Consider the following 22,534-nt stretch of genomic DNA (forward strand, 5'->3'; position numbering starts at 1 on the left):
ATCTCACCTCAAGACTGGAAATCCTTGTTTCTGGAGACCTCAGCAAGTCTTCATGAGCACATTGTTGCACCCGAGGATCTCAGCAGTTCTCCTCACTCCAGTGCTGTGATTTCATAGCAGAGAAGCATTAAGTAGCTTTGGCTCATCATTCCAGAAATAGAGAAGGAAAAATGCCCTATTTAGCTCTATTGCTTCTTTCTGGCAGCAGAGCTACAGCCACCACAGACCGAGTTTTCCTTTAGGTGGAAGGGGAAGAGGAAGGAAGGGCAAAGCAGCTGATTAAAGTACTCAAGCAGTTGGAGACACCTGCAGACAATTCAAACCAGCTCAGCTGGAGTCCATTAGCCTCAGTAAAAGAACATGTCCAAAACTCTGATCATTTCATATTACCTGGGAAAATGCTGGCTAGAACTTTTTGTACCCTATGTAAATAAATATGGTTTCAGAAGGAGAAGATGGGGAATTCTTAAGGCTTTCTCATAGGCTCTTGCTATAAATCTGCTGCAGAACTGCACCATTTATAGTGGGTGCTTCCATAATAACTGCTGCTTTGTCCCTCCCTTTGCTGTTTGATCTCTACCAGCTAAGAAGAGGGAACGTGCCTCATCAAGCTGTTCTTTGTGCATGAACCACTCAGACTTTGTCCTTATGTTGCGTGACAAATACACTGATTTAAGGCTTACCAGTTAGTCTGCAAAGTGGTGTCCTAATGATCCTAGCTTGTCTCTGCTGGAGTGCATGTGCACAGTCCAGAAGAAGGGAATATTCACATGGAACAGCTGAATACACTGATGGGCTCTACCAGCAGATTCATCTCCTGGGTCTGCAGGCAGGAAAACATGTTCCAGCTCATGGTCTTTGTAACAGGATGTATCCTTTTACTTCCACAGACTTCCTCCAGCCTTTCCTGTACACCTACCCCTGCCAAGCTGTGAGAGGGAGAAGCTCAATATTAAGAAGGGCAATTCAAGAGGAAAGCACAAGCTCTGTGCCAGTGTATTAGTCATTAGCTCAGAGCTACAGCTCTGATGAACGGCAGGGCCTTGTGCCACAGGGCATTTAACCTGCATGGAAGAGCCAGGCCTCTGCACTTCAATCATCCGTGACCTGGTTTAGTGATGAACACTGATCAGGTTCCTGTCATGCTTTGAACTGGAAGCACTTCCAAAGTACCCTGGAATCCCAGAACTCCCAGTTGGTAGCTCCTGAGCATCATCTCCTGTGAAGCTTCAGTGTGGCAGGGAAAAAAGAGCAAGATTCAACCAGTATTTCATCATTCTGGTATAAAAGATAATGCAGTAGTGCAAAGAACTGAAGACATACACTGTGGTTATCACATAAAATTAAAAGCTTTTTAGTGTTTAAAATAGCATTTACACATAAGCAGCTATATATTAACTATACAGACACTTGGGTTTTAATACAATATCTACAAAAAAGAATTCAATTATGCAATAGACATTTAACAGGAACAGTGCAGTCCATGCTAATAAGAGGTCACTCTTTGAGTAGAACCAATTCTAGAATAGGCAATAGTCTGGGGTTTCAGTATTTAAAATCAGGTAACTTTGTTCCTCTACTGTACAGAAAATTCTTTACATGGATTTCTAATCACTGATTAGAATTAATAATTTTAAGTCAATCTCATTACAATCCAGTTAAATGCAAACCAAAAACAATTACATCAACTCATGAGCTGTCAAGTCTCCAGATGGGACTGCCCATTTCAACAGAACAAAAATAACAGCAAAAGTCAATGTCTGTGCATCATTGCTTGCCATCCAATAGACCTTTGGATAAAGTGTCCAGGGGATTCTTACCTTGGAGAAGTAGATTTATTAACAGGAGGTAAAAGACAATTGCAGTGCTTTTAAGACTATTTGCCAAAACACCTTACTCCTCAGAGTTAATACACTGGGTGGGTACCACTACCCCTATAGCACTACCTCCTCTGGACAGGAGACATCAGCCCAAAGTGTTTTCTCACCCTCTTCTATGATCTTCCAAACATACCTGTTAGTCCTTGTGAAGTTATTGGCATCAACACATGCAGAGCACAGGCAGGTGGGGAGGGTCTCGCTTCCAGAACAAGAATGGCAACTATTTAAGGCTCCTGTTTTGAGGCTCTTTCAGTGCCCTGTACAGCAAACCCACAACTCCTCACTGTGGTTAGAAGGCACAGGTAAAATTCTAGTGCCCAGCCAGCGCCAGTTACTTGACATTAAAAGAGTAAAGTTTTAGGTCCTGGTGAGAGAAACAGTTCTGCAGGATGCCAGCCCTCTAACTCCCTTCCACCTGGCTCAGTGCTTCCTGTTGTGAGTAGCTTCATGGGCATCAGTGGCACTTTCTTCTATAGGTAGTACTGTACCCAATAGGAGAAACTTGCACAGTTAAGCCCCCTTGTTGCAAAGACACGTGCACATGCATCGAAAGCCAAGGGTGGGATTTGGGATATCTCCTGTCTCCGTTCACTTCTGAACATTAAGAGCTAGCAATGGTTCAGGCCTAACCTTCCATTCACTCAAACCAGCCTCTCCACTATACACTACAGGGCAGGGAAATCAAGCTTCTGTTTTACACACAGTGGCCATTCTGTATTGCACTGTTCACAGGAGGGTCATTTACATACTCCTACTGCTCTCTGTAAATGGCAGGTTCTACACACTATACAGTATTACCCAACCAGCAGATCTGTCAGTACATTCAGAGCACCCAGCATTTGCCTGAAATGGATTCCTGCTTGTGGGTGAAGCTATTCCAGGCTGGATTTAGCAGCCTGATGTCCTCAGCTTTCCCACACCTATGTTAGGGACTGTCAGCCTCATCCCAGAGTTACCCACAAACACACAGGTATATAACACAGTCGTTTCAACGTAGCAGCATAGACCAGCAAGACACAGAAGAGATTCTGCCAACAGCATAACAAGAAGAAGACAAATAAAACCCCAGGAGGTGTGTAAACTCTTGCAAAGACATAAGGAAATTAAATAGGTTTCTTCCATGGGTGAAAGCTCAGCCCCCAGCTTTAATCCCTTCTGGAAACAGCTTACTAAAGAATGACACTTTTCCCCCAGCCCTGGAAGTTCTGCCTGAAGACAAAGTGGGCCAGAAACATCCTAATATAGAAGAGATGAGAGAAGTTGAAATTCATTTAAGAGTAGAACCACAAGTGATTGTCAGTAAAGTCACAGACTCCTTAACAGTGCCTCCTGGAGACACAGCACATTACAGGACTCTTTCACCCTGATTTATTCCATTGCTTTAAGCGTCAATCTGTCCGAACAACTTACTGAGTGCAGTCAGCATCTTTGCTGTGTTATTGGGAGGAGGAAGGGAAAAGAAGGATCCTGTTGCCCAGTCAAGCTTTAGGTAGCGTCATTCTTTTGAAGAAGCCACCACCACCTCTGCAGTCTGCGTTAGCACCATTTTCAGGAACATGATGTAGCTTTTGTAAAGCAAACTGCCCCCAAACCACTCAGCTCGTTTAGAAGTAACCGCAGTACCCGGCCTGAGTGCCAACAGCTTCCCAAACGCCTAGATCCCTCTGGAAGTCAGACATCAGTCTCCAGAGACATGTGAAACTGTTACTCTGACTCTTGTAAAAGGGATGGGTTTACACACAGACCTGTAGTAAGAAAAGAAGCAGTGAAAAACGTAACATACCAAATGGACAGGTGGAAGAGTGAAAGGTGAAAACCTCCATGCATGAAAGCTCCATGTACATAGTGAGAGAGACACGTTCTCTTCTGACATGCACATCGGATAGTCACACTACCCATAAAGCATGGAACAGAACAAAAAGAAGCTTCTTACCAGTGAAGAAAAGGCTTATATACAGTAAAGACTGAATTAAAAGCACCTGCCCTAAAACCTGCCAGAAGCAGGTATCTCACAAAAGAGGATTTAACTGAGGCACGGCCCCATGGTCAAATGCCACTAAATGCAGCTTAACACACAGTTCCCATTAGATGAGCCACTGGAACAGTGTGGGTGTGCTCTCACCATGCCCTCATCCAGATACTTGAGAAAGGCTTCTTAAACATCAGTGAAAGCTCCTGAACATCCTTTATCAAGCATCCATAGCCTTAGAGTGAAAAACAGAGTAATGGGGATATACAACAGCAGCTGCTTAAGTCGGAGCTTCCCAGCAGGAGCTTTAGCATGGGGCTCACTCTGTGTCAGGTATAAAGGTTCATTCATTGTACCATTTATGAACTGTTCTCAAAACACCCTCTCACCTCACTGCTAACATCTATAGCCCCCATCCCTTGGGTAACACTGCCATTGGGATTAGACATCTCCAGGTTCCTATGTCAAACAAAAAGAGAAGGATAGATACTGCTCAGAAACGAAGAGGAGAAAAAGAGGTGATCAAAATGAATAGCCATGTCCCAGTGGGAGCCAGGATTTACCTGCGTCTCTGCTAGAGTGGGATAAATGTCTGCCTTCAAAAGGGAAAAGCTGCAGCTACACTGAGAATCGTGTAGCTGCAATTGTCCTGTCGGTGTGGAAACAACTTCTACAACCTGTAAGCAAGTGCATAATATGACCAGAAGAAACAGGCACATCTGTCAGCAGGGATGTGTCTGAAATGCCCAGACTGCAGCTACAAAGTCACTATCAGGATACTCAATGAGATAACTTTACAAGTTCTGCACAATGAACACATACAGTAGCAAGACTCCAGCACTCCCTTGATAAGAGTATCTAAAACAACCCCAAAGAAAACCAAAGGAAGATCGATTTATACTCCCTAGTGAGCAGAAGAAGGTAGCCACAACTTTGCCTTCTGCTAGGAATCGGTTTGAGCCTGCTCCTTTCCAAGCACGTGTTGTCTTGCGGGTGCCACGGCTGCGTAGAGTGCTGATGTGCATCCAAGAGCGAGCATGACAAGGCAGTATCACAGATACCAGCCAGCGGTCAGTTTTTGCCTTGTAAGAGGAAAAAGCAGGGAAAAATAAAAGTGCTCCTATGCATTACTGGAAATTTAGAAGTCATGGGAAAGAAGAGTCTTTGAATCAGCCCAAAAGATACACTAATTGCATCGAAGTAGGTGCCACAATTACCAAAGCTCATTAAGATGTGAATATACACCAGCCATTCACAACCAAAAACAAGGGGGAGGGGGGGGAACAAACCCAGGATGAAGAACAGATGCCATCGATTTGCTGGTATTTAGCAATCCCAGGAGATACTGTTGTTGCTGTTGTTCCTTTTGGTGGGGATTTTGTGTGGTTTGCTGATGTTTCTGCAACACAACTGCAACCCAGGAAGGGGCGACATGCAAGACAGCCAAGGTCCTTCCATCACGCGTTCGACAATGACCAGATTGCCCACCCAGCCCCAAAATAATCCCCCATCCCACCCCAAACAAGCCCTTCCCCAAGCAGAGTCTGAAGGCACTTCCTCTCACATGATGTCAACAAAGAATTCACAAGGGTTGCCCATAGCCTTCTGGAAGGACTGCCGGCTCCCCGTCAGCTCCGGAGGCACGGAGCTCAGTTCCCTTACGGGGGGCCCTCCGGGGGGACCGCTTGTCCCATAGACTTTGGAGCCCAGCTTGGGGAGGTTGTAGAGGGGTGGCACTCCTGGAGGCCCATAGGAGTGGTGGCTTCTCTCGCTGTGGGTGGCAGAGCCGTGGCTCCGGTGGCTGAGCTGGCTGAGGGGCCGCTCGCGCCGCACGCCGCTGGCGCCGCTGCGGGCGGTGTGGTCGGACTCGCTGCCGCTGCCGTTGGACTTGCGGTCCTTGTCCCTGCCAAGAGCCCTCCTGCTGGTCTCGCTGGTGCTTCGGTTCGAGCCGCTGCTTTTGCTTCCTAAAGGCCCCGGGTGAGAAGGGATACATGGAAAAGGAGGAATTAGCTCACGTTCGCTGGCGGCTCCTGCATCAACCGATGCGGGTACGAGCATCGTGATGGCAACAGTGATGACAAAACCAGGTCCGAACGTGCTGCTGGTGGCTTAGGGGATTCAGCAATGACAGCTGGTAGAACAAAGCTGACAAGGTGGTGCCATGCACAGGTACACGTAGACACCTCAGAGCTTGCACAGTGAAAGCAGCAGCTAGCCCAGAACCAGAACTGAAAGCCATCTGCTCTGCTGCCTCCCCACTGACTGCAGGGACGGGAGGAGCAGAAACAGAAAGGAGAAGCAGGCATTTGGGTTTTGACTCAAGCCAACAAGGGTCAGTGTAGTTGTAACTGTCTCTGGTACCTTCTATGGGCAAAAGCTCCCCAAAAAGAAACTCATTTGCCTTCTCTACCATCCTTGGTCATAGCAGGGACAGACCACCTGCGGTTAACTGATGTCCTGTCAAATCATAGAATCCAGGTTGGAAGGGACCTCAAGGATCATCTGGTCCAATCTATCTTAGCAAAGTATGACTTCTGTTGGCTTCATTGGAGATCTTAATATGGATTCAGCTGCCTCCACTACAAAGATTCATTAAGGTGAGCTTTCTGAAGAGGTAAGGTGCTCCCTGAGCTGTCATTTCAAATGTCTCATAACAATCTCGTACTAACAATGAAGAGAGGAGAAACTACCTGTTAGCAGGTCAACTGGTACAGCCTGGCTCCAAAGAACAACACAGAGATCACCTCCAAGAAGGATCTCTGTAAGCTCAGTGTGGCACATGTTCACAGTGGAAGAAAATGGACAGCTTAACCCTTCCACAGCAAATATAGCCTCTATCTTTGTCTCCTGATGCGTTCTGTTGCCAAACACTGTGTTAATCTCAAAACATATGACATCCAGTGGGCTCTGGAGCAGGGCTCTTGTTCACCAGATGCATTCAGCTATGATCTAACGTGGCACATAGAAGCGAGAGTCCAGAAGAAACCCAATTCTAACACTCTGTATTGAGAGTGCCCAATGCAGTCTCATGTCCCAGTACTCTTAATACCTGCCTGAGACACCTGGGCAGTGCTCAAGTGCCTTTCAGTATATGGAGCAGTGGAAGGGCACTCATAGATAAATGCAATCCATACGGACAACATCACTAATAAATCAGGAGCTGGGATTATTCATTTATTCATTGTATGAAGGGCAGTGAGGAGAGTGGTGATGGGATATTCCCATCTCACTGACAGATGAGGTACCTGATGCCATTCCCTCTGCAGCTGCTGCAGCACAGTCACACAGGGGCCAGACAGGTTGACAGGCTAATGCCACGCTATTGGACTATTGTATTGAGACAGGTTGAGGGTCCAAGACAAGTAAAAAGGGAAAAATAAAGAATAAATAAGAAAAAAAAATACAGCTAAACATTTGGGTCACAAGAATCTAAATGATCATGCTGTGAATTCATTGTTATGGAGGCATTTGAAGCTTACCAATCCCCTAGAGTCAGCCATTCCTCTATGAATCCTTCAGTCTAACGCTTGCTCAGGACAAAACAAGGGAATAACAGTTACAGACAAGAAACAACACAGAAGTGTAGTTTCCAAAGAAGAACAAGTGTTGAAACCCTTCAAAACTGAACACCTTGGTGCCTTTCACAAGGCTCTCTTTGGCCAGTAACACAGATTGCATGGATGAAATACCAAACCTTTCCTATTCCAGCAGCAGAGATCTCATGATCCCTCAGAAACACATCATCACAGTCTTCCCAGTACAAGCAGCTTGCAGATCTGAAAGCTTTGGATACCCCTGTGAGCTTCCTCACAGACACTTCTTAGTCTGAGATAAGGTGGGCTCAATAGGCCTAAAAGTTCCTGTTAGGGAACTGTTTTGCAGCACCTAACCGGCTGTGGTTAACAAGAAGAAGCTGCATCCAAATTACTGGATGTTCACCACAAAAACACACAGAATCCTCACCCTTGCTTTAATGGCAGCATTTCCAAAAGCAAACTCACTCTGGAGATGATTTTAAACCCCCCCAGACCATCTGTACAGACAAAAACCACATCATTTTTATTTAGTGAGGTTTAAAATGAACCCAAAGTTATCCTAGGGCAGGAAAGGAGGAGGTCAGGTTTTTAATCCATGCAGTATTACCTTTTTTGCCCTGTCATGTATTACAAAAGAGACTCTCCTCCCTGTGAGCAGTGTTTCAGCCCTGTAAACCATCTGCTGGCCACCTCATGCTTGTCTCACACAAGAAAAGGGAGTGATTTTCCTTTTGTACTGAGCACTGACATGAAAGCAAAGAGCCCCTTGGTTCTAATCCCTGCTCCATCAGCAACAAAATGGCCTAATTTCTAGCAACATCAAGTGCCCCACCGTTAGCAATGGCTCTGACCTCTAAAAGGGGGGCAACAGTTTACCTGTTTTAACAGGGTGGACAACTGAGTCATTAATGTTGGCCTGATCAGCATTACCCAAGCAGTAGTTTAACATGTGGTGCTGTTGGGTAGGAAAAGAACAGATACCCATGCTACCAGCTTGGCTCTAGCTCCCACAGGCATTTTGCATGGGGTTCAGAATTCCAGCACAACTATAACGAGCATCTTTTCCATCCTATTCTGTTCTGCTGACTCGCTTAAAGCATCGCTGGCGGTTTCAATACAGAGCTGAAAGGCTAACTCACTCCATCACATACACAGAATCCATGCAGGTAGCACACAAATCCACAAGACAGGAGCACAGACAGCACAAAGGACCTCAAGCAAATGGTTAGGGGTAATGACAGCTGTAGGAATAAATCCCAGATGAATCAGCTTACCTTCACTTTGCTGGCTCCCTGCACTGCCGCTTCCATAGCTAAAGCCTGGGTCTTGGTACGCTGGCGGAAAACACGGAGGGGGCAGAGGATACTGATAGGGGTATCCTTGGCCTAATGGCCAGGGAGCAGCAGGATGTGGAAGTGGAGCAAGGGTATCCTGATCCGAGGCTCCGCTGGAACCATTGTTAAGGTTCAGTGCAGCCATATCTGGAAAAGAGAGAAAAGGTGAAGGCTCTGTCCTTACCCAGCAGCTGGCTCCTGCACATTAACAGCATCAACAGGGACCAGAGGGACTCAGCCCCCAGGGATCACTCAAAAAACTGCTAGACATTAGTATCTACCACTGGTACCAAGGTATCTTTCCAGCATTTCCATCATGAGGAATCATCCCCGTTTTACAGCTCGGAACTGGAGTCTGACTGACAAGCAGGAAGTCTGTGGCATCACCAGAAATAAATCCTGCTTTCTTGAGCCTCAGTGCAATGCCCTGTTTGCTAAGTTCATCCTCTTCCAAGTGGTCCTCTTGTCCTGTAGCTTCAGAACACCCATTTGTGGATTCCCTCTCTGTGCATCCTATGAGCAGACCACACACACCTCTTTGCCCTTTACAGACGAGGAACTTACTGCCACAGAGGTCTCCAAAGACATAATAGCACTGTTCTGAGAAGGTGATTTTGTTCACAGTGTGCCTGAGGTAGCCGTGTTTTAACATGCTGCTGGCGTATTTGCGTGCCTCTCGTCGGTCTTTGAAGCCTTCCACGTGCGTGTAAAGCCAGTCAACCACATCTGCTCCTAAAATGGGAAGACAAAGAGGAGACCCAGGATCAGCAGAGGCAAATCAAGCTTTATGGGTTTCTAATGTTCACATTATCACACAGACCCCTAGGACTGAATAAAAACATGAACAGGCAGCAATCTTGTTGCAAAGAGCTTAAAAGATCAAAGACTCAGCCTGAGTGCTGAAGTAGTTACACCAAACATCAATAAAGCAAGCAAAGAATCATCTCGCATCCATTTGAACACTACATTAACAGTGACACCAAATAAGCACACAGAAAATGCTACAGTTTCATTGTTCAACCCCTTCTGAGCTGCAGTAATGAAAATGACACAGGATTTACTGAACAAAAGTGACCGGAGAGTCATCTTCCTTCAAAGACCTGGATTTTCCTCTTTCTCAGCAAAGGGTAACTACAACCCAGACTAAATGGCAGCACTTCAGGTCACAGGGCAAAGAGAATCAAAGGCAGACCTGTGGTAATTTAATTAAGATGCTTTATTAGGGCTGTGTGGCTGCCTGGAGCATGCAGTAGCCTTGGCTGTCCAGGCTCAAACATGACCTGTTAGTTCTCTTCTGTCTTGCTTAAGAGCTGCTCACAAATCCTAAGTCAAGGGCATATAAGAGGTCACAGACAGGCAAAAAGAAGTTAATCTAAAGATAGCCCCTTCAGCCTACTTCCTAAACCCCACTGATTTCTTCCCCCCCCCCCAGCATCCCTTTGAGCTGCTTACCTATCACTGCATTGGAGATGGTAATTTTCAACCACATCCTGTCCCGAATTTCAAGGCCTGAGTCTGGTAGCTGCATCACCTTGACAATAGTAGCCATGTCACTCTTCACAGTTAAGGGAGATTCTTCTAATTCTAAAAGAGAGAAAGGTCACATGCTTCCTTGAAATGAAACGAGTCCTAAAACAACTTCTCAGCTCCCGGTTTGGATGACACGTTTCCAGTTCACCACCAGATGCAAAACCAGACCCAAAGGTTCCCAAATGCACCCTCATCAATTGTAAACTTCACACCAATTCTTCACAGATTGTGCTCAGTGTAACCAGTTCAGTCACTGAGATGCTGAGTCCCTGCACGTCTTAACTTCAGGTCAGTGCTGCACTCCTTCAACCCATGAAGGCCATGGACAGCCTCTGCCCACCCAACAGTTCAGTGCACTGAATGCAAAACTCTGCAGGATAAGGTTTTCTGGCTTGTTGTTTAGCTTTTGAGTTAACAGTCGGGACCAATGCCCATCTGCATGGAGAAAGATGACAACCACGTCTCAATCAATGTCCATTTGGGTATTTAAGAGTTGGACATCAGCATAACTGGGGAGTGTTGAAACTGGAACAGAAAGCTTCCATCATCAGGGTAAAGGCTAGGGGTTTCCTTCAAAATACAGCTTCCAGGATGCCAATGGTGGCAGCTTTACAAGGTAACAACTCACTCAGTGCAGCATTACTTTGCTCTGCACCTTTCTTGCAGAACACTTCAAATACTGCTACCCCCAACTGCAGTCATCACTGCTCAATCCATACTTCACACACTCTTGAGGCAGAGCAGCCTCACCAGGGGCTTCGTACTTGGCTTATTGATTGTCAGAACAGAACCAGAACAGGGCTGAGATTCACCCTGCTCAACTCAGGTGCCTCCCAGAGGAGTCTAGTTCCTTTAGAAACTCCTCTACCATACAAAGTGGCACCTATCTTGAAAGCCCAGTGGGATGAATCTGGGATCAACAGCCCACGAGCCTTGTGTTCTGCACAGTACTCAATCATCCTGACTATGTTCTTTGGATACAGCACCTCCTTCCTGCTCCCATCTTCTCAGCCCAGCAAAACTCATGTTTTCATGACTTGAGCACATGTACCCTGTGTTTTCAGACCGTTCCAGCAGGAATTCAGAAGCCCTCCTCCCCTCGCTTCTCCCAGCTCCCACATCACCCACCTTTCAAGGCACAAGGGAACCGATTTTGTTCTTTTCCAGCAACCCCAAACTTTGATAAGAGGCACAAGAAGCGTGAAGCAACGAGAGCTGAAAATGCTTCTTTCAGTATGTGTGCTGCTAAAGTGCACGTAAACATCCCAGAGCATCTCTGCACGCAGTTTCGGTACTTCCAAAGCTTGAATAAACAGAGTTTGCTTTTGCTTTAAGTTAGTTTGGTTAGTGGCAAAAAGCAACATGTTTGTCTGGGGGTGGAAAAAGCCCAATACACCAATATTCAAGTAAAGAATGTGGGAAGCAATAGATTGTATTTTCTTGGAGACCTGTGATCTACATATAAAGAACAACACTGGCCAAGGCAGAGTTCAACACTCACAACCCACTGCAAGAGAACATTCTCCTGCATCAGCCAGAACACTGCTGAGAAATAAGGTATTCTTGAAGCAATAATGAAACACCTCAGTCTGCCTTGGTTTGCATAGTCCTGTTTCTGAACAAAACACAGAGCTAGCACAGAGCGATTCCTACTGGGTGGTGGTGATTTGTACAGCCCCAGAATCCCAGCTGCTTTAATCACTAGCATCAATGTGATGGTGGCTGTGCAAAGGCTTCAGGTGTAACTTCACTTTGGCTCTGGAAGCTGGAGAGCAAAAGAATGCCAATCAGAAGGGAAGCAGTCCTTTAGTCCATTTGCATTACCCTGGCCTTGCTAGACAAAGTAAAACAGGAGACGTTCACAGTGCTTAAAACAAGGACCCATGAAACAGGCTTCTCTAGGATGACTCTATTAATTCACTGCCTCCCCTTTCACAGCCAGACACTGTAGAACAGACAGGCTATTTGTTTCAAACACCAGTGACTCTGGCCTCAGAGGATCTGAAACAGAGACTTCTGAACACAAAAAGCAAGAACCTCCATGCTGAAGGAAGCTCTTGGTTCTCTGAGGTATCAGTGCACAGCCTCTCCTCTCCTCCTCCATTCCTCCCCAGCTCTGTCTTTCCTGTCAAAAACAACAGGTACACTTTGTACCTGGGGCTCTGAGGTGCTGCCTGCCCTGTTCTGGGGGGTAACAGGACTGAACTGTGTTAAGCAGAGGGTCACAATAAAGGCCAGGGGTCCTCTGCATTTTCTTGCATTCAGGAAAGGAAGCGCCGTCAGTCACTGGCATAGAAATGAGAAGCTGTCTCCAGAAATGTGGTTCTGCTCCCAGATAACCTTTATTTTAAAAGTAGGATTGAGGGGCACATTACATTTGGTTTTTCCTTATTCAATTAATTGTAGAAGTATAAAAAAGTATAAAAGAAGGCTACGTGAATAGCAGTGGAAGATTTCCTATGTGCTACACCGCTACCATCATTATCCAGTGACATCTACCGGAAGTAAATCATGTCAATTCATTAAAAACCAAATGCAAGGAGGAAGCTCTCACGTTCACCTAAGGGGAATAAAGGTGGAGACCTGCCTTGTAACTTTAAAAGGGACCAGAAACCACCTCTTCCTGAACGTGAACCACTGGGTTAACTTCTGACCTTCAGAGAAAGGCTTTATACTCCCCCTAAGAATCACAGATTTAAGAAAGCATTCAAGAGTTGTGTGGTGCTGTCGTTTTCATGGTGCCTGTGGCCGGGGTTGGGTTGTGCACAGCTCTGCACTGCTGGCCCCGAGCAGAAGGCACCTGCCCTGTGCTGGCCGCAGTGTGACTTACTTTCCGAATCGGGAATTGAGCTTGTTAGTGAGGAGCTGGTAGATGTGGTGATGCTCATGGAGGGGCTCATACCGTAACGGGGGTACGCTCCCGTCATGGCTGTGGTATGAGAGATCCACGCTGCAGGATCAATTGGCCTCACTGGTTCAGCTGCAAGACAACCAGGAAGGGAGAAAGAGAGACATGGAATCAGGTCGGCAATAAACACAGAGACCTAGAGTAGAAGGAATGGTTTAGGGTACACAAGTCCTGACAGTACAACTAAGATCGTCCCAGCATAAGGGAACAAAAAGCACCTTGCCAGCAGTAGCTGGATTCCTCTAGCAATTGGATATAACACAGTAGGATAAAACCATGACATTCCTGTTCCTGTAGCTGCAGTAGGAGGTATTCCCCTGTGTGGGAAAGAAGCTATGAGTCCAGTACTAATCTCTCACTATTATTCCATACAATGAGATAGAGAGTCTCATTTCGCCATGACACAAAGTATGACCAAATGCTTTGCCCCAGGTGATGGGAAGTTCTCTCCCTACTTCTAAGGGTCTTGGATCCAAAATAACCACTCAGAAGGTGAATCAGAACAGCAGCTTTAGAGCTCTGTATTTGCAGAGATGAAGCATCACGGACTTTTCCCCTCAATGTTTTCAGCAGCCACAATGAAACCTTTTAGGACTGGCATAGTCTTTCAAGATAAACAGGTAAGACATATAAAGACCAGCTGAAGAGACCAGTGTCAGTGAAAATTACACTCAGGCCTTAAGAAGAGCACATAGCAGGTCATTTATCAAGCTGGGATTTTCCTTACGATTCCTAAGGACTTAACTGGGTGAGCTCCCACAGTCTGCACCAGGCCATTGCACTAATTTCAATGGACAATACTATCCTCATCTTCTTGGAAGGACTGGTAACACCCTGGTTTCAGTATCCTAAGCAGAGCACTCACCAGTAGGAGGCATCTGTGTGTTTGACACACGAGCATAGATGTTTTATAGCTACTGAAAGGATCTCAAACCCCTGCCTCCCAAAAAAAACACAACCCAACTTAAAAGCACCAAACTTGCAGGGAATGGCAATCTGTTAGAGGCCAAAATAGCTGAAAATACCCTGGACCTTGAGGGCTCCACAGGAACCCAGCAAAGAGCACAAGTATGTACTCACCCCTGGGGATGGTGAAATAACTCCTGGGAGTAGGGTCCCAGCATTTGGCTACTGTTAGGCTGATAGGTCTAGGAAGAAAGAAAACAAGGGTGACTCTCAACTCTCCCTACAGAGGTTGTAACTGCTACAATGAGCTCTCTAAAACGAACGTATTCCTACCCAACAGCTGCCAAGTACATTCTCAGACTGCTTTTGAGATGCTTGTCCAAGTATTTTCAGTATGAACAGGTACCAGGATGGTGGTGGTTTTGCACAGATCATGAGCACTGCTGCTGAAATCTGGTCAAACGATCAGCTCTTGAGCTATTAAAACACCCATCGCATAAACAAATAGTGCTACTGAAACCAGGCAACTCCTAGGTTGTGTTGGCTTTGGCTGGCACCTTGGAACTAGTCTCACCTACTCATCAGTTACACCAAGATGTTCAGAGTTGAGATAAGCTGGTTGCTTATTGAGCTCCAAATGCTGATTTTTCTGAGGCTTGCCCAACACCAACAACTGCAGATGGAGGAGAAGCAACGAGAGATTTGGGAAGATGCTCACCCTGGTTTGGAGACTATTTCCCGTAACACCCGAACTGCATCATCGTTGCTCATGTTCTCAAAATTGACATCATTCACCTGCAATGTTGCAGAAAGCAGAGGTCAGAAAGTGAAAGACACTTTCATTACCTCTTTCCAATGTTATCTGCCTTATAACTGTTCCCATTCCTCTGAGCAGCTGCAGAAATGCTGCTTCTCAGAGCTCACAAAGAATTAGAGTTCAGTGATAACAGTCTTTGTGCCACATTTCTCTGAGTATGACTGACTGCTGTTAACTGATCCCGAAGCCCATTGATCTGGTGGGATGTCTGAGCAGAGCCACCAGTGTACAAGCCCTCAGCATGTATGTTTGGACATGGACCAACCTGCAGAAGCATGTCTCCTGGCTCGATTCGGCCATCTGCTGCCACGGCCCCTCCTTTCATAATAGAGCCAATGTATATGCCACCATCACCCCGGTCATTGCTCTGTCCTACAATGCTGATTCCCAGGAAGTTGTACTTTTCTAAACAGATAGAAAGTGGAGGGGAGGGGGGGGGAAAGCAAACAAAGTGATTGATAGTGAATAGATAACATCATGCTACTTCAGGTTTGAAAACTCGGTTCTCTCAAAACATCAGCAAGGGTCCTGTCTGACTCACAATTAGGCTGCCCTATTGGCATGTGTCTGCCTGGCACGTTCACGGAAAGGCAGCAGGAAAACACTGCTGAAGACATTATTTTTCCATACGGGACACTGAAAAGTTACTTTCAAAACATCACCAGGAGAAACGACATTGAAAAGACATGTCTACACCTAGAAATTAGGCACCCCATCAGCATTAGGCAATTTTTTCTCCACACCTCAAAGTGGCTGGAAGGATTTGGTGTTACTGAAAGGTGCTGAGTTGGCAGCTCTGCACAATGAAATGTGTGAGCAGCAGAAATGCAAACCTTCTACTCTTGCTCTTAAATGCCTGACTCCTTACCCTTCCTAGAAACAAGAGCAGAGCTCCATATCCTGGAATTCCAGCTCCTTCCCTGGGCTTCTTGGAAACAATATTAATCTGTTTGTGCAAACAGCTCAGAGGTATCCAGTACTGGACTGGGAATTCAGTACCAACTCTCATCTGCCATTCCCTTTAGTCCAGTTGGCATCCTTTCCAATGAAGGAGCCTTCTACTGGCTCCACAGGCCACTACATAACAAAATACATCTGTGTCACTTGAAATTCATCATCAAAAAAACATTGCTTATGCTCTTACCCATGTTGAGTGTGACAGTGATGATGTTTAGGGACATAGTGGAATCAGTGATGCTGCTGAACGAAGACGACTGCAAAATACAACAAAAAATCTCAAGGTTTTAAATGGCTCAGAATAAAGACACCAAAAATAACCATTGAGGATGAATTCAGTGGGCACTGATTTATAGGTTACCACCTGGAAAGTATCCAGAAACCACTGTTCTTCATTTACAAGCTGTAAGGAAAGAAAGCTGGACATAATATGCACGTTCTCCAAAGATTTGTTTAAATACGCACAGAGCAAGTTCCTGCATTCGGGTTTCTCAAGTGCACTTCCCATTGCATCATTTCTGCTTCCTCACTCCATGACTGAGAGGCAGGCATTTAAATAGCTAAGTGCCCAGTATAGTGTGAATTATTACATCCACAGTTCCTCCCTTAACAGAGGAGTGAGCAACACATGATCCTTCAGGCACTGAGAGGACAGACACTCCCTCCCTCCAAAATGAAATATAAATGTGCTTATCAAATACCTTCTAAAATCAGATCTTGTGATAAAATGCATATATACCAATTCTTTCATCTGTAAACACTGATATTTATAGGAGAACAGAACAGTTACTTCAAGCTTGTCATTTGGACCATCCTCATTCTGTTACCATAGGACTAGCCCAGGAAAGGGCAAGAAAAGAGATCTGTGATTTCCTATAAACTTATTTCTCCTTCCAGCAGAGTGCAAGTCTCAGCAATTTATACATTTAAAACCACAGACATAGCATAATGGAGGTTCTCCTGCAGAGGCTGGTTTTGGAAGAGACAACAAGAAATGTGATCACTTAACAGTAAGAGCAGAAAGGGAGAGGAGAAATGAGTCTTGACCCTAGTGCTGCAGAGCTTCAAATGTTAGAGATTTAACCTAGGATTGACTGGAGCCAAAGGGAGCATGTCCAATGAATTCAACAGGGCACAAACCTCTTCTGGACCATAGAATCATAGAACGGTTAGGGTTGGAAAGGACCTTAAGATCATCTAGTTCCCACCCCCCTGCCATGGGCTCACACTAAACCATGGCACCCAAGGCTTTGTCCAACCTGGCCTTGAACACTGCCAGGGATGGAGCATTCACAACCTCCCTGGGCAACCCATTCCAGTGCCTCACCACCCTCACAGGAAAGAATTTCCTCCTTAGATCCAATCTAAACTTCCTCTGTTTCAGTTTGAACCCATTACCCCTTGTCCTGTCACTACAGTCCCTAATGAAGAGTCCCTCCCCAGCATCCCTATAGCCCCCCTTCAGATACTGGAAGGCTGCTCTGAGGTCTCCATGCAGCCTTCTCTTCTCCAGGCTGAACAGCCTCAACTCTCTCAGCCTGTCTTCATAGGATCCCTTCCCAATTCCCATGCTACACTCACAGATCACAGTTCACCTCCTTGAAAATGATGATGCCAACCTTACCCTGTCAATTTGCCGCATCCTTTGTTTCCTCCTCCTGCGTTTATGCTTCCGGATGAGGCGGGATGAAGTACTTTGCTCCGTGGAGCTACTCAACCTGAGAAAAATTGAGAGTAAATGTCAACTCTGTCAAGCTGAGCCATTTGATGCCTCTGCACCCTGCTGAAAGAAGGCCGCTTCCTAAGAAAGCAGGAGAAAGCAAACCAGACAAGAGACCATCAGCCAGCTCACAAGGTATTGCTGTGCTTGTTGCTGGCTTGCTGCTCAGCCCCGGTGTGCTGTGCCTTAGCCTCCGCCTAGGAGTGCAGAGAAGAAACCAGCTGAACTACAGCAGGGATTAGAGAGCATAATTCACTGACTTACTTTCTTTTGAGAGCAAGACTGAGTGCAACCCACAGCTCAAGAGGCAGGCATCACCCTGATTTAACCGCCCAAAGGGCAGACGTCGCCACCTTCCACTACTTGAAAGGTGGTCCCGAGTCCAGGCCCAAAGGAAAGGGCACACTAAGAACAGCCATACATTAAACACTGATTTTATCTCTGCTCTGAGAGGACAACATGAAGAATCTACCCTGTCAATGGGAACTTAAAGTAAGGGCTTGATTTCAATGAAATAAAGCAGCAGTTGCTAATAGCTACTACCAAATAGTGACAGGAATAGTGAGTAGGATTTACCTTTACATATTCTGCCAGGTTTATTTTGTTGTGGGTTATTTTTCAGGCTCTTTGAACTTGTAGAACCTCAATGTGCCACATTCTACAGAGAAATGCTTAAGATCCCCCTAAGAGTTAGGAATGTTAATCACTCTCATTTCGCAGATAGAGGACCGAGACACAGAAAAGACATAAATGGATTTGCCCAAATTCATTTCAGAAGCCTGGAACAAAGCCTAGATTTCAGATATGTAACACCACAGAGACAGCTCTATCTATTATGTTACAAATAGCAAAACAAAGGCACAGTAATGCTCCATCATTAGCTAAGGTTAAAAAATACCCACCCCTATGTAACACAACCGAACTGGCACTGTCACAAAGCAAACAGTGCCAGTCTTTTTCCTTAGTCTCCATGTCCTTGTCTTCAAAGGTCGAGCCACGTGCAGGAATGTGAGAATACCTCAAGCAAAACTGGGTACCAGCAACTTCAAAAAGAAGAAGACAACCCAGCACACCGGGAAACCCATCCTGCATCAGAGAGGCGTGTTTTAGCCAAGCGGAATGTTTCAGATGATGGAACTGCTCAGAGGGTGTGAATCTCCTGCCATTCCCTTTGTGCTCACTAAACTATTTCAGGCATGTTAACCTCACACACTCCTTTTTCCCCCTCCCAGCAAGGCAAATTAAAGAGCCAAGAGGTGGTATTTTCAAGAGAGATCAACAAGTTGATAGTCCTCCATCCGTGCAAGCAGCTCACAGCACCTGGTTTGCTGAGGTTTCACCTTCTCAAGAGGAAAAATACAGAGCTCCCTGAGGCAGGGATCCCAAAACTGGATTTCTTCAGCATTCACCACTCATCTTGAAAGCACTGGCAAAGACTGACACAAACCCCTCCTCCTATGGTTTATTATCAATATTCTCCCTATTCCTATCTCCTCTCCGATTGCATTCTCTTCCTCTTCTCTCCCAGCATGTCTCATCAGTAGGATTCAGGTAAAGCTTCCCAGCACACACCAGTTGAGGGGAATGTGAAGACAGGAATGTGGCTCACCACACTGAACCTGCCTGCTTTTGGACAGCAAAAAGGAAAGGAGGCCAAAGACTGGGGGAGCTTTTCTGCATAAGCCCAAGTCAAACAACAGAATACCTTCAAAGGCTTTGGGGAGACGGGATATTTTTTGGCTTTATCCCAGTGTGCATCACTCCAGGAATATGCAATACTTCCTGTCACCAACCCTTCTAGAATGGCATCCTCTAATGGTTACTGTGGATAAAGAGGATTTATTAAATTCATACATTAGTTTACTCCTCCATTAATATTCTTCCTGATCCCAGAGAGCACAGATTGCTGCCTGCCAAGGCAGACTGGCTATGCCAACTCCTTCCTGCTGCTCCAGTGCACAATATGGCATTGCTCAGAAGAAAAAAGAACCTTTATTTCCAGCTTTTAGTCTGAGGTAGCACTGAGCATAGGTAGAAGTTAGGACTGCTGTCTGACTCCGAGTCCTTAGAAGGGGTAGTTTAATCTATCATCAAGTACAGGACATGAAACTATTTTCATTACTATCTTTAGAGAGATAATCAGGGTTGAGCTGCAAAAGGTGGACTGGAAAGGGAGAAGAAAAGTCTAAGGACACTGCAGAAAGGCAGAGAGAGCACATCTGACGTGCTGAAGGGGTGAACAACGCTAATATCAGCATCTTGTTCCTTCACTTTTGCCCTCCCTATTTGGCTACTTGGGGGTCAGCCTACTCGATCCATTCCATTTCGATACATGACTGATAGTTCAGTTTCCTCCAAGCAGGAAACATTTGGGCTGTTTCTTTTAAACTGAATCAACAAACCCCGAGTTCATCGGCAAACCCCTGCAGGTCTGTTACCAGGTGATGACATGTGAGAAGGGAAGGTCTCTCTGCGGTATTATTTCCATTCTACTCAGTGTTAGGCTGGAGGAATGGGAATCGGTTCCTTAGGAAAGCCACAGCTCAGGTTTAGTCCAAGGGGACACACAATGCTTCAGAGAAGAAACTCCTCCAGCTAAAACAGCCTCTCACATTAGTTGCACAAAATTGATGATCAGAAGGCACTGCAGAAACATGGGTTTGGTGCTTATATCTGTTTCCATGTAGCTACAGTACACTCCATCATCCCTTCTTGTAATTCCATAGCCTTTATGCTTCCTGGCTGAATCCCACATAAGCACCGCATAGCTTGTTTTCTAGGCTTACCTGGATGCTGAACAGCAGCTCAAGCCTATTCTCATGAGGAATAAGATTTGATCTCTGAAGTATCCCCAGAAATGAGTTTAAAGTTATTATTACAATTTGATGAACAAAACACTATGGTCTATTTGAGCTTTTGGGATACATCAAGCGCAAAGCTGGAAAACAAATCTGGAGTAAGAACTGTGATCTCCCTGTGCTTGCTACTGGCTAATAAATCCCAGAGAATTTTAGAACAAATAATGGGAATTTGTCCAATCCACATTCCCCAAAGGAAGTTACAAAGGTAACAATTTGCTAAAGAAAGCTCATATAGTCTAAAAAGAACCAATGTTAATTTCTTAAATGATAAATGGAAACAATTACTTTAGTTACATCGAACCAACAATACTAACTGCAAGTTGCTGACAATAATCCTACAGCTCCAGATGTCAGAGCTGCCAGACCTTTATTTGTTTAACAGAAGCCAGTAATAAGACTCTTACTGTAACGTTCACCATGAGCTCCCTACATCAACCTGCACTCAAAAGCCCATCTGCTTCCTACACATAGCACTAACGTTCAGATACATCATACATGAAAACAAAGCAAAGAAATCATTGCACTCACAGCACTCGAAGGGTTCTGTGCTCTCCTGTAAGATCTGTGAACAGTCACTCACTGAAACAAAGAGTGCTTCCCAACAACATCCAACAGGATTGGGCTGGAAGTTACCCATTCTGCTGACTGCTCCCAATTAGCAATAAAATAAACCCAGATCAAACACACGCCGTTAGAAAAGCATCCTCATCCTTGCAGCCTCTTCACTTCCAAGACAGTAACATCCTTTACACCCCGTTTCTTCTCTCAGTGACCTCCTCCACGTACCATCTCCTTTACAAGGCAGGTTCTGCCACCAGAATTCACCCGCTATTATCAAACAAACTTACCCCCTTCAAGCTCTTTTTCCCCAGGCTGCTGTCTCCAGCAGGTCTGGAGCATGCTCCATTTTCTATTTGGCTGTATTTGTCTCTACAGAAAACTTCGCCCTGCCAGCACAATACCTCATCTGCTTGAGAACAGCATCACAACAGCATACCTCGGAGCATTCCATTTAGTTGTTCTTCCTGACTAGCTGGCCTGGCAGCTATTCCATGTGCCAAAAGCTTCTGCCCTCACCTAGAAAGGAAAAGGCCTGCACAGCAGCTTCGAAGAGTCTCTTTCTTCTCAGGTCAGATGCAGGAAGCTTCACTTTATTAATATAGAAAGATTTAGCTGGGTCTGGCATAATGTGCTTCAAAGGCCACCCTGACTGTGCTAATCCTGCCCTACTGCATATCTTGCTGCCATGGAAATGATTCATTTATGTACAAGAAACTCAATGAGCTGCAGGCTTGTTGTTGTTTTTGTGGGCTTGATATTTTAGGGAGGGAAGGAGGGTTAGAAGCCCTAGAGGCTTTAGGAAGGCTTAGAGTACATTCAGGTTAACTATTGATCTCGCCAACTCTTCATGCACATGAACATTCAGGTGAAGTACAAAGCATTCAGAAAGGCAATTTTCTGTATCTTCAGGTGTGGGCAACTTCACTGTAACTGCAAAATCAGCTCTTGAAACTAACTCGGGACCATTTGGTTGCACTCTCAACCCTTTGGAAGTACCCAGGCTTTAAAGAGAATTTGAAGGGACTGATGTTCTTCAGCAGGTTTTTAAGCTATGACTGTCTGCAAGACCAAACAGATCCACTGAGATCAACAGGCTAAATAATCTGTTAGTAAACACAGCAAGTGTTTTGAACTATCTCCAGAACCAGTTGTTCTTCACTGTTTCAATTCTACCTACAATTTAAGAACATCACCTTGCACCTTACTTGCTTTAGCTACAGATCTCTCTGAACCACCAGAGAACTGTAATCTTCTTGTTCTCTGACAATAGGGATCTGTAATGGGTTTTCACAGCTCACTTTGATGAACAACATAGAGACAGTGTTCAGGGAACACTGTCACTGCTGCCAGGAAAGGGAAGAATATTCATTTTGATTGAGTTTACATCCTTACAAAGGTATTTTGATCTTATTAACCTTTTATGGAATGACAAAGAGTATCTTTAGATATTAACATGGATGTCTTGACATGCAGAGCTTTTTTTATTGTAAAAAGCAAGGAATAATTCACATTCTGCCTGCACAAAAAGAAAACAGTAATGAAGAAGTCATAAACA

The 22,534-nt window shown here is 45.3% G+C and overlaps 1 protein-coding gene across 3 annotated transcripts in view; it reads right to left on the bottom strand.

Moving 5' to 3' along the window:
* Positions 1–1,330: 1,330 nt before the first annotated feature.
* The window catches only part of DVL1 (dishevelled segment polarity protein 1), a 69,877-nt gene continuing 48,673 nt past the window's right edge, over positions 1,331–22,534 (bottom strand). Inside the window, exons 6-16 of one of the 3 annotated variants that reach the window (XM_061450248.1) lie at positions 17,462–17,555; positions 16,025–16,094; positions 15,146–15,285; positions 14,782–14,858; positions 14,238–14,305; positions 13,080–13,229; positions 10,172–10,303; positions 9,284–9,451; positions 8,660–8,866; positions 7,329–7,375; positions 5,674–5,813 (exon numbers count right to left, since the gene is read on the bottom strand). In XM_061450248.1, coding sequence (XP_061306232.1) covers positions 7,365–7,375; positions 8,660–8,866; positions 9,284–9,451; positions 10,172–10,303; positions 13,080–13,229; positions 14,238–14,305; positions 14,782–14,858; positions 15,146–15,285; positions 16,025–16,094; positions 17,462–17,555 — 1,117 coding nt within the window. In that variant the 3' untranslated portion in view covers positions 5,674–5,813; positions 7,329–7,364. Of the gene's footprint in view, positions 5,814–7,328; positions 7,376–8,659; positions 8,867–9,283; positions 9,452–10,171; positions 10,304–13,079; positions 13,230–14,237; positions 14,306–14,781; positions 14,859–15,145; positions 15,286–16,024; positions 16,095–17,461; positions 17,556–22,534 lie in introns of all 3 variants that reach the window. The other 2 variants (XM_061450247.1, XM_061450246.1) reach the window with 2 other exon arrangements.

The sequence above is a fragment of the Pezoporus flaviventris genome, unplaced genomic scaffold (genome assembly GCF_033815535.1).
Source record: "Pezoporus flaviventris isolate CSIRO_AGI_PZ_B2104156 unplaced genomic scaffold, CSIRO_AGI_Pfla_v1 ptg000009l, whole genome shotgun sequence".
Taxonomy (NCBI): domain Eukaryota; kingdom Metazoa; phylum Chordata; class Aves; order Psittaciformes; family Psittacidae; genus Pezoporus; species Pezoporus flaviventris.